At 40.3% G+C, this 12,624-nt stretch overlaps 1 protein-coding gene across 1 annotated transcript in view; it reads left to right on the forward strand.

The window, feature by feature from the left end:
* SNTG1 (syntrophin gamma 1) overlaps positions 1 to 10,696 on the forward strand; it is a 275,551-nt gene extending 264,855 nt beyond the window's left edge. Inside the window, exon 17 of the mRNA XM_075063014.1 lies at positions 10,468 to 10,696. Coding sequence (XP_074919115.1) covers positions 10,468 to 10,626 — 159 coding nt within the window. The 3' untranslated portion in view covers positions 10,627 to 10,696. The remainder of the gene's footprint in view (positions 1 to 10,467) is intronic.
* Positions 10,697 to 12,624: the final 1,928 nt, after the last annotated feature.

Genomic DNA, 12,624 nt, shown 5'->3' on the forward strand with positions numbered 1-12,624 from the left:
TATGTTATTTCTCATTTTAAATTAATTTTTTATTAATTTTTTGTGTCAAGAAAAACTATTTGTGCTTATTTTTAATTTTAAATACAAAAAATTATACCAAGTTTTTTGTGTTTTTAATTTTAAATCACAAATTGAATTTGTTAAAAGAGGGGTTAGATGATGGTAAAGGAGAGGTGGGGGGTGTCATAAACAGATAGCTAAGGGTTAATGTTTCTTTTACCTGTAAAGGGTTAACAAAGGGAACCAAACACCTGACCAGAGGACCAATCAGGAAACCGGAAACAGAGACTGAGTAATATAACTTGTAGGAAATTTTAGTTTCCCTTTGTTTTGTTTTGTTTTAACACCAATATTGTAGATGTGCAAGTAAGACCACTTCAATGGCCCAAATTACTAATGGTTTATGTGGTGAAAAGAGTTGCATTCAAACTTGCCAGAGATGAGTTGGGCCCCCTTTTTCAACATCCCTATTATAAAACTCTGAGACAGGAAAAAGGCCACTACCTAGGCCTGACCCTAACAGTTTAATGCCGCGGCCAATTACTTCTGACCTATTAGCAGGAGCAGTGAAAACATAAAGGACTGCCTGGGAGGTAGCAAGAAGGGGCTCAGCTGGAGCTATGCCCACAGGTCTGCAAGATGAGACTCTTAGTTGTAGTGCTATCTTTGTTTTGCTACTGTTATTTTTGTTTGAACTCCTTATAAGTCCTCATAAAGTTGGCCGTAGAAAGAAGGGACCATGATAATCAGGGTCCAGATAACTTGGGAGAGAATAGGGGGCCTGAACACCAAAGAATAAGTAACTGGTTGTATACGATATTACTGTGTGTGATAAAGTTCCTCCTCTACCTTGGTGGATCCTGCGCTTATTGGCCGATTTGCTCCCCTCAGTGATCTTCCCCACAGTCTGGGTCAACTCCTCCTGTGTCTGATCAGGAGTTGGGAGGTTTGGGGGGAACCCGGGCCCGCCCTCTGCTCCAGGTTCCAGCCCAGGGCCCTGTGGATTGCAGCTGTCTATGGTGGCCGTCCTGTAAACAGCCTGACATGACAGCTACAACCGCCGGGCTACTTTCCTTCTGGCCGGACGGATCTCCGAAGTACACCTGTTTATCCTTCACCACAGCGACCTTCCTCCGGTAGTCAGTAACGCTGTAGCTCCTTAGTCGTCCCGCACACACCTCTCATCTCATCTTCAGCTCTTGTGCCTCGTGCTCCCAGCGTCCTCACACACACTATCCTCTCTTGGCTCCCCCAGCCGACTGGAGTGGAAGCTCGCGGTTTAAAGATCACACGAGTAGCCCTGACTAGCTTGCCTGCCTGGAGGTGGCGCAGGTGTTATTATCAGTCGGGCCGTTGCCTTATACTGATCTGTAGGTTCTGAGGCACTCTAGTGCAGGCCACCTTGTCTGGTCAGCGTCAGGAACAGAAAACTACTCATCAGGTGCCCAGTATTTGACCCTCTATCAGACTTCCCTGTAACTCACGACGGTTTGGTCTGTCACGGTTATAGAAGTGTATCGAAATAAGGTATTTTAATGAAGAGGCTGGTGACTCACTGAGGATAAGTTAAAATCATTGGAAAAGGTTAGTATATAACATCTATAGGAGCTAAGCTTGTTGAAGTCCTGATGAATTTATGGACCCTAACAAAGAGAGAACAGGTTTCTCCTTAAGAACAAGGAGGAAAGGTAGCCATGATTACCTGATCCCAATCGTACACATTTAGCATTATGGAAGCAGAAACAAGCATAGGCCCATTTACAAGAATCCACAAGGGGATGGAAGTCAATAGAAGAGAACGAACACGGAGGTCATGCACTTGACTCTTGGATAAAAACAATAAGTCTGATATGGGGAACCAAAGCTGCTCAGATGGGTAGAGCAAGGGAATACGCTACCTGGTAATACTGAGAGCATAATGTTAGGTAGAATTTAATCTCCCATTGAGCAAGTTAGAGATGGAAAGAAGAGAGGGTGTCATTGATTGATTGTAAGAATGGCTACAAAATCATAATTCCATAGTTGTCACCAACTCGTGGCATGGCAGGCCGGGGAGAACTTTTTTTAAAGAATTATAGCGGTTTTAAATCCAAAGGACTGGAAAGTCCTACATAAAAAAAGAACATATCTGGAGTACTGAAGGAAAGAGTGTTGCCTGGACTCGTAGGACCTGAAAACACGGAAGAGGAGATAAGAGGGGGGATATGAAGAGGAACTAAAACAGGAGTAGTGGAGAAAGTGGAGTAGAAAGAGTTATACTTGATTCCCATAAAGTACGAGGAGACGAGGGTCACCAAATCGAATTGAAGTACGCTAGCAGGTGAAAAACAAAGAAAAGGAAGTTCGGGTCCATGAGGCCACAGCAAGGCTTGTGAACTCCTTACCGTGAGGAGGTTGTGAAGGCTAGGATAACTGGAAAGCATGTAAAAGGAAACGGGATAGAGGATCTGGTGTTTAAAGTCCATAATGGCTATTAGAGGACAGGTAGAGGAATGGTGTCCGCGAGCCTCTATTTGTCGGAAGGGATGAGAGGATGGTAGAAGAGATGCACTGGTGAATCATTACCTGTTAGGTTCACTCCCTCTGGAGCACCTGGCATTGGCCACTGTTGGTAGACAGGATACTGGGCTAGATGGACCTTTGGTCTGACCCGGTACAGCCATTCTTATGTTCTTATGTATCAAAACATCATCAGTGTTGTATCCATCTATGGCACCATTACTACACATGTTGTCACAGTGATCCTCATCCATGTCCGTTTTTCTTGATTGGAGCCCATAGATTGATGGTGCCTTGGATAATACTTTGAGTTTTGAGGGTTTCATATAAGCCATGACCAAACATGTCCATTCGACTGACATCTTTAGCTGTCTTAACACTGAAAACTGCTTTTGTCATGATATCAATGTGCTCTGATCCATCATATGCAAATGGGTTGCCAGTGAATGTAAACTCATCCTGTAGCTTTAAAATTGCCCCTCATTGGCATTTAATAGCACCTAATGAATCTAGGTGGTGTCTTGTTACTTCTGGGGATGTCATCTCACCCAAGCTTAATGTTTCATTCAAAATTCAGTGTAGTTCTGGGGTTGTCAGGAAAAACTGGGAGAGAGGATTTGGATATTGGGTTGTGCCAACCAAAACCCCAGCAATTTTCATTTATCTGAATGAAGTAACCAAGTACGCAGAATGGACCTGGTAACCTTTTAACAACTCAACATCTTTTCTGAAATTCCTCCACTATTTCCTTTCTACAGAATTTTCTACACCTCTTATGCCGGTGAAGTACCAGGCAATCATTGCAGAATATCCGGTTACATCTTAAGCACAAAAGTATTTCTTAAAACCTTCCAGTTCTGTGAGATTCAAATCCCAATTAACAGTCACAACAGATCTCCTGAAATGGTGGGTTATGCTGTGTCCTGGGTGTCTACATCATTTTCGGATATGTCTTTCCTCTCTTCAGCTGAAGCTGTGCTCAATGCCTTTTTTGTGGCTGGTGCATATCACACTTTTGCACAATAACCAGATTAGGTCAAGGTTAGTGAATGTAGAAAGATCTACAGTAGTCCATTTGACTGCTGCTTCATTGAAAACTGGATTTCTTGGCTTCAGAATTTTTAGACCTATGTGGGACAGTAAGTGAGTCAGGAAGCTTCTTCAAGGAATGGTTCTTTGCTGGTCCAGACAGCAGTTGAGTTTCAGACTGGTCCCCCTTAGTATGCTCCTGATAGCTGACCATAGCAGTAGTATGAAGGGTACCTTTGCCATTTGTTGTATCTTCTAAGATATCTAAGTTATCAGCAGCACAAAATATAAACCTACCCTTGACAAGGTCTGGGGGAATGTACAGCCCTTCATGCAGTGCCACGTAGTGAAGAACCTTTTTTTGTAATTTCAGTCTCCAGGCAAAGTATTTTGTCACCATAGTCAATGGAGAAGCCAATGCTGTGCATCAGCTGCATGAGGAATTTGCTTTGGGTTTTGGAATGAATTGTTAAACTAACAGCCACTTAGGGAGATTACATGTACAGTGCACATTTGTCGTGTATGTGTTGGAAGCCTGCCTTTCACTCAAGCACTCGTACCTGAGGCTTTGTGACAAAGTGGCATCCTTGTACTCCCCTTCCTTTCTGTCGTACTTGCCATGCTGAGGTCACTGCAGTCACCAATACACCACTTAGCGAAGAAGTACAGGTCCTTTTCAGGTTTGGCATCAGCTATGGAGCCCTGAAACTCCCACATACTGCAGGACAAAATGCTTTTTCATAAAAATATAACAGCTGCAAACAGAGTCTTCATATTACTATTGACCAGCGAGTTCTTCTGCTTTTGATGGAGACACATCTTTTTCAGCTTTTAAGGATATGTGCTATGATTGATTTCTGCAAATAGGATTGCTAAAAAGTATGTCTTTGTCTCACAGTTCATCTTCAATAAGTGCTTTAAGAGCCTTTCTGCAGGGACTAGGGTTTGGTCAGTCATGCCTAATAGTTAGAGTCAGGTGCCTGGAACCAGAGTCAGGGCTAGGGCTGGGGTCAGAGTCAGATGCCAAGCTGAAGGTCAAAGATAGAGTCTGGTGCCAAGTCAGGAGTCAAAGCCAGAGTCAGTGGTACAGCGTAGGAGCAGGGGCTTGGAGTGAGGCAGGAAAGCAGGGGCTTGCCTCACTCCAAGCCCCTGCTCCTACGCTATACGAGGAACAGATTGGGGTCTGGAATAAGGAGGACAGGAACCAGGAACAGGCATGGCTCAGGAATCGGGGGGTAGGCCGGGTCTGTAGTAACAGCCAGCCAAGGATTCACCTAGTTGCTTTGGCAACTTCCTGTGCCTCTTTCTGGTTTAAGCAGAGCATCCCAGCAAATTGGTGGAGCTGGACTTTCCCCCAAGTCAGGAGCTTTGTGACCAGGTGGCCTTTGCAAGTTAGAGCTTCATTGGCCTCCTACTGCACTAGTTCAGGTGAACTATTGGGAGGCAGCTGTGGTCTGAGCCTGGCCTGGGTTTGAGGACCATGATCCCTCACATTTTATTCCTCTTCAATTCCATTCAAAGAAGCTATTTCTCTGTACTTAGCCTCTAGATCAGACAGTGCCACCGCTTACCCATCCAGTAGAGCCTTGACTCCAGCTGAGTCACACAGTTTGTGGTAGTAAAATCAGTATTTGTTTCTGTTCCTTTTACCTTTTCATGCAATACATTATGCACAGTCTTGGTATAGCACTTGATGTGATATGCAGGGTCATATGTGTGGGCATCTTTTGGGTCAATGCAACCACTTAACTTTACTTTTCATGCAACATTCTCATTAACAGTGACAGCTTCCTACAGTTTCTCACCTGTGTTGAAACTGTGCTTAATTGATGCCTTTAGGCTTCTGGCTTCTGGCAGAAGAAGCAGGTGTTCCTCTTGAAACATGCCATGGGACCTAGTATAAGGTGAATCTCACCCACAGCTGGCACTTGTCCTGGAATCTTCATCTTTTTCTTGGTGCTTGACACAATTCCTCTCCAACCTCGCCAGATGAGTTTATGGGTGCACTTCTTATAGCATGTAAGGTGCCATTGAACATAGTATTTAACCTGGTCCTCCACAGTGGTATTCTCCAAAAATTTGGCTACTAGTCAGTGCTGTCATCTTCTCCACTGATGCCTAAAAATAATCAAATGAAAAGTAAAACGATTTTGTGAGTCATTCTCTTTATACAATGCCAGTTTTTTAGAGAGAGAGACTAAAATCAGATTTTAGAAAACAAATCAACCTACACAAGACCTCTTTCTGTGTTTGAAAGAAGAGATGTTTATTGATCATGTCATTAATATTAATAAAATAAGAGATGCTTCAGTCCATAAATATGCATTTACACACTTGAGACAAGTGTTGTCTTCTCTTTTACTTGGCTCTGTCAGTGTATATTCCGACGAAGTGGGTATTCACCCACGAAAGCTCATGCTCCAATACGTCTGTTAGTCTATAAGGTGCCACAGGACTCTTTGCTGCTTTTACAGATCCAGACTAACACGGCTACCCCTCTGATATATTTACTCTGAGAGTTATCCCAATTACTTTGTTTGTTGTGCAGATTCGGTGTAATTTCTGTTCTGCTTTCACTCTTTTTCACACACCTTGTTACCAAATTAGATTTTCCCCTTTCATAGAAGTGATGGATGTTTGGTGTAGTAGTTGGTTGTGTTGGGAAAAAGTCATTTTGTAGAGGGATAAATGGAAGGCTGGCATCTGTAGAAGGGTAAAGTTAAGGTTGAGGTGCTCAGTCTGTGTTGAGCAGTAGTTATGGTAACAGTAAGGTGCGTAATTTTGGATGGACAAGTACTGTTAAGTGACTTTCATCTGGCAGCAGCTGCATACAACTCTTCTCTCTTAGGACAGCATCCGTCAGCAAAATATATCTTCTGATAGAGAAGTTTTTATGTGTTCCTGTTTCCATCAGTGAGGCTTGCATGAATCTGTGCCTCTCATCAGTCACATTTGTGTGCCTTCAGCACTGATCAATCAAGTTTATGTGCACAGTGCATACATCTTCAATTACAATGTGTACAATAGATAAAGATGACCCTAATCTTTAAACAAACAAAAACTGCCCATTGTACTATGTCTATTGAGAATACACATCTTTACCAAGTTTTGTGTAGATAGACAAACTTTTAAAGAGCTTTTAGTCACCAATGAAAAGAACTGTCAAGCAAAAAATTCATCCAGAGTCAAAATTCAAAGACTTCTTATTAATACATTATTAAGATAAAACAAACAAACACTACCTAGGACATAAAAACTAATACTGTATGACATTTCACACCAATCGGTGACCTCCTTTTAAAAAAACACAAACATTTTGTCTCATTTTAAGCACATTTTAAAATTCAACCCTAACTAGGAAATCACTGCCAGGTAGGTGCATGTTGATATGTCCCTCATGTACGTTTTCCTTTTTCCTTCAGGGGTTTGAATGTGGAGTTTTCAATAGCTCTTAATTGACTTATGGGCACAAATCCCATAGAAACTCAATGGGAGTTGTGCACCTAAGTCACTTGGGTTGTTTTGAAAATTCTGTAGGTCTTCATCAATTAATTTTCTCTTTGTATCTGTATAAATGCTGTTGTAGATCACCATAAGATGATACTTTCTCTCCGTTTTTTCATGCTTTGTTGAGCAGTGAAACAGTTAACAATGTTTACCTTTTGAACTATTGGTCTTTATATCTGAGTTAGTACCCATTGATAAGAATGGTGCAGTTCATACCTCAAAGCTATATATAGAGGACTTGTTTCTGAAAGCATAAAATGGTACATTATTAAAGATATTTGGATCTTTTAAAAAATTAGCACTCTTATGCGTTTGGTGACTGTATATCCTTCATTCACAAAACATTTCTAATGTGTTTTCTAGCATATAGAAATGTTTTAATAGATTACTATCAACTTTGTAGAACCACTTATATCTTTTGAGCACATTATGCAGGATTCTGTATCGTGACTTGTTCTGAGGTGTATTTCTAAAATCACAGCAGCGCCTTACATGAAAGAAGTATAAAAAACAAGAAAAATCCATCTGGTCCCTGCTATAATTGAACATTTTTCATTGCTTTCAACATCACCTTCCAATTCTTTGCTATACTTTCCAATTCTCTCTTTCCCCAGAAACCAGAGTACCAGTAGTTGTCTCTTGAACTCTGCTTTAGTGGCCTTCCCTGCAGATTTTTTCACATTATTCTTGTTAAACAGTTTAGCCTAGGTTCTGTAGTTTTCTCATTTTAGTTCACATTGACTATTGGGTGAACACTTCCCCATTGGGAAAATATTATCTGTCACTTTTACCAATCCCTTTTGTAATCTATAAAAGGTTTCCCTGGATTATCACAAAATATTTTTTTAAGTAAGAAAAAGCCTCAAGTCCTAGCCTTTCCACCTATTTAATATTTTAGTGTTTTATTGTATTCTGCCCAGTAATTCTGCCCTTCTCTCCACAGTAACCAAGGTACTGCTATTAGCTTTCATATGTTGTTATCTGTGAATTATTAGCAGATTAAAATTAGTCAATACAGTAACTCAGATCTAGTTACATTTTATTTAAAGGGATAGTAATTATTATATCCTATTGGGCATTCTTAGAGCAATACTCATCAGGATTAGTCTATGTGATCAGTGTAAGTACCTAGTGCTCGTTCGCGTAAAGTTGCAAATGCACTTACGTGGCAATTAGTCACCGATTCTTTAGGTATGTCTACACTTGCAGAGTTTTGCGCTGTAAGTTTCACCAGTGATAGAGAACCAGTAAAAGTAAAGCACTAGTTTATATACTCAATTTTTCAGGCATCAGAGAGTGTTTATATTAGCAACAGTTCCCCCAAGGATTAGAGGAGCACTCCAGGGCAGCTATTCAGGAGCAGCTCCAGGCCCCAGCATGCCAAGCACATGCTTGAGGCGGCAAGCCATGGGGGGCATTCTGCTGGTCACCGCGAGGGTGGCAGGCAGGCTGCCTTCGGCAGCATGCCTGCTGAGGGTCCGCTGGTCCCGCGGCTTCGGACCCTCCGCAGGCAAGCCACCAAAGGCAGCCTACCTGCCGTGCTTGGGGCAGCAAAATACCTAGAGCCGCCCCTGCAGCTATCCCACAGTGCAGGTCTCTCCAGTTTGATGATGGGTCTTATGGGAACGGGGGGGAGGTGGTGGCGGGGCAACCTGGTCCCTGCACAGCCTCCTCTCCCAAAACACGGACATACTCCCATAGTTCAGCATTGCTCCAAGCAGGGGATCGTTTGCTCCATGGAGCAGGCATTGTCACCTGGCCAGATAAGTGAGCACTTGCCAAGAAAATAGGAAGGGGAGTTTCAAAGTTCCTGGGGTTTTACAGAGGGAGGGGTGGATGTTTGTTTACCTGGCAACAGAGAAGCAGAGCTGCTGGCTAGAGGGGTCACCTAGCACTGTGGGGTATCCTCAGGAGGCTAAAAGCTATGTAAACAGAAAGAACGTGTCTTCACTTGCACATCACCACAAAAGTATCACCGGTAAGAGCTGTATGCCTCTCATGGAGGTGGTTTTCTTTTTGTGGTGAAACTTCTGAGTTATTTACAAGTTCACAATGAACCTCACAGGTACCTATTTGAATCTTTCCAGTGTGTTGCAATTACCGAAACACCTGTGCTAACTGATAATATTTACACTAATGCACTGAAAATTTAACGTCCAGTAATGATAATTATGAAGTGTATAGGAACATTCAGCTAGTAAGATTACTGAATTGCCTTGAAAAATCCTCAGACTATAATATTAGATTTAATATCTAATTACATATTAAATTAAATCTTAGTCTGTTGAGAAAAACAAGGGAAAACGATATGCTTTGTACTCATAATACCTAGTATCAATATAGGTTCCAGTGCAGTATTGGTTTCTGTGCTTAAGTTTTAGGTAAAATTTAATTGTACTTGCAGAAAGGGAGGTAGAAAAAGAAATGGAACACTACTTTATTATAGAGATTGTTGGTTCCTGTTGCAAAGCAGCTTCAATGACAATGCCCTATTTTCTCATGCTCAGAGCTTTCTGAATTTCCATTCTTGGGTTCCATCGGAAAATAAATTTTTGTTGGAAAATGGGAGTAAAATCCCTGGCAGAGTGGTGAAAATTCACCTCTTCCAATGTTTAAAAACATTTTGAACAGATTTTTCTTTTAAATAAAGCACAGATGGCAGATGTGTGAAACTTGGCATGAACTTAGTCACTGCAATTGAGAATTAGTGGTTTGGGGAGCAATTAAAAATTCACTTCTGAGCACGGCCAGAATATACTTGCTCAGATTTTTACAGAGGTTAACGAAGATCCACCCATTTATTACATCACTGCACAATCCCCCAGCTGGGGTTTCTACTGTCAGGCTGTTCCCTAACATTTTGCACAAGGTTGTAAATATTTCACTGAATTCCTCAAGGCAAAATAACTCTAGATAAAAACCTCAATGTCAGGGACAGGAGAAAATTACAGTCTTAAAAATACGACATGCGGTCACTCTGGGGGATCTAGCAATTTTTGTTGACTCTACGATATTCTCAGCATTCTTAAAAAAAAATCTATTCTAGCACCCTAGAAATACTGTCCAGAGTGACAGAATAAATGGTCTGTAAATGGACCCTATATATTGCTTGGCAACGTGGAAAAAAGAAGAAGCCATCAAAGTGTTCTCTTTTTCACCTTTCGTTTACATTGAAATAGATGGACCTTTACATTTCAGTGGGAATTTTGAATGTATTCAGCTCATAAATTCAACCATATTTGCCACAATGCATAATTCTTTTATGCCTGGAGCACATTCAGTGTTCAACGTCCCACCATGAAAAAGAAAGCCAGCCATGTTAGTAACCTTCTGTCATACAATTAAGACCACTTATGTAAGCTCAGTAATGGGGATGACTTTGTGATGTATTGTTTTGTCTCTTATGTTTAATCTTTTTGCTTTCACTTTCAGGAGTTGGAATTTTCCAATCTGTTTGCAGTCCTTCACTGCATCCATTCATTCTTTGCTGCCAAAGTGGCTTGTTTGGACCCATTGTATGTAGGCAGTCAAGCCGCCACATCTGCTGTTGCCACAACTTCTGGTACTGGCAAATCAAAGTATACTACTTGACATCTTGCATTTCAGCACTACCACTTACCAACAGTACATAACAATGTATAAATATTCGTCACATTTAGACCTTTGGAGACTGCGAACATGGAAACCAATCCAAGAGGCAAGCCATGCTGCAGTTTCAGCAGAAAAATGGTCACATGGGATCATACATTCATCTCTGTTCTGCAACTCCAGTAAATAATCCTAGCTGAAACCCTGGAATAGGATGGATATGCTTTTAGTGTGATCTATGTACTTACATAGTGCTTTAAGCAACACTGGAGGCAACAGGAAAACAAATGACACGGTGAAGCACTTAAGTATTTAATAAAATTTTCAGCTGTCTGTAATAATACACAATTAGAATTGTCATTTACTTATTTTCAGATGTTTTTATATGACAACATACAAAGCTCTGAGTATAAACATAGGGCAATAGCATAATAGTATAAATGACACAACAGCAAGCAAGAGGCATATTGTTTGTGACAACAAGGAGATAAGCATGAAAGGGCATTTGTGTAAGTATCTCCTCAAAGAAGAAAGCACTTTACACACTCCTGTAATTTCATACTGTTTTCCTATATGGAAACATGCTATTGTTGTCTATTTTGTTGTCATTCTGTTCTAATTGTAATGATAAAGTTATAGCCATATTGGTCTAGCACATAAAGACAAATATAGTGGAGAAACTTTTACAGACACAGGACCCTCTTCAAGTCAAAATAGGTGGGATATGAATTTGATTTCAATTATAAATTAAGTACAAGTGAGTGACAGATCTGGTACAACGGTTGCTTTGTTCATTCTCCTGTTTTAAAGGGAAGGAGGTCTTGTAATCTAAGGGTATTTGTATACAAAACCTTAGTATTGAATTTTGTTTCAGACATTGTACATCTAACACATTGTTTCAGTATGTAATGTTGATTTCATATCACAAGCAAGGAGGCAAGAACTCTGTTCCACTCAGGCTCTTAATAAAACAGGCACTAGCAGTAACACTAGAAAAATGATTCCACACTTTGAATTCTTACCAACTAAATGACATTATTTCTTTTTATTTATGTATTTATTTAGTTTAAGATGAGAACAAATTAAATAAACTGCAAAGCTAGAATAATTGACATAATACACAATAGCTTTCTGTAGTTAAAATATGACATAATCTCGGACTACATATTGTACATATTATTCTAAGAGCCTCATTTCATGATGAATGTAAAGCTCAAGGAGCAAATTTGGAACTACTCTCCATGCATCCAAAGATACATTACTTGAATACCATTTTTGCAACTGACTTTAATCTTAAACTAGCAGATAAATGTTGGGAATATTATTGTGATGTAGCTGAAACCTAGTAAATTGAGGATTTTTTTTTAAAACATGACCACATAACTCAAAAGAATCAAATATTTATACACCTACAGTAACACACATGAATTTTATTGCAAAAAAAAATAAAAAATAGCCCGCTGCAGCTGTAGCATGTGTATAATGTTTTAAATACTAATCATTATTCTGTTGTTTCTTGTTATTTCTGGAATATGTTTGGGTGGCAGTTGGGGGAGGAAAAGGAAGAGTTCCCAAGTTTGCAAAAGGATTCAGCCAGTTAAAAATAAAAAAACTTAAATATTTTAGTATGACTATAAAGTAACAGTTATACATTTAGGTCCCAGACCTTCAATTTAAAATGTATGGGCAGACCCTTGCAGATATGCTGGGATCCATCCATGTGTCAGAAATTGCAGGATCAGGGTCCAAATCCTCCATGTGTTCTATCAGCTACCAACGTACATATCGCGTGAGGGTTATGGACACGTTTTTTATAGCTCTGCCTTATGTGCCAGACAGGTTAAATTTATCAGTGTTCCAGGTAATGTATAATTATTTTATATTCAAATATAAATTTAGAGGAACTTTTTTTTTTCAGAAAGGGCACAATTCAAAATGAATGTTTGGGACATATCTGATTGCTTGCTTCTCTCTCTCTCATGATTTTTATCACCAGCACTT

The sequence above is a fragment of the Chelonoidis abingdonii genome, chromosome 2 (assembly GCF_003597395.2).
Source record: "Chelonoidis abingdonii isolate Lonesome George chromosome 2, CheloAbing_2.0, whole genome shotgun sequence".
NCBI lineage: Eukaryota > Metazoa > Chordata > Testudines > Testudinidae > Chelonoidis > Chelonoidis abingdonii.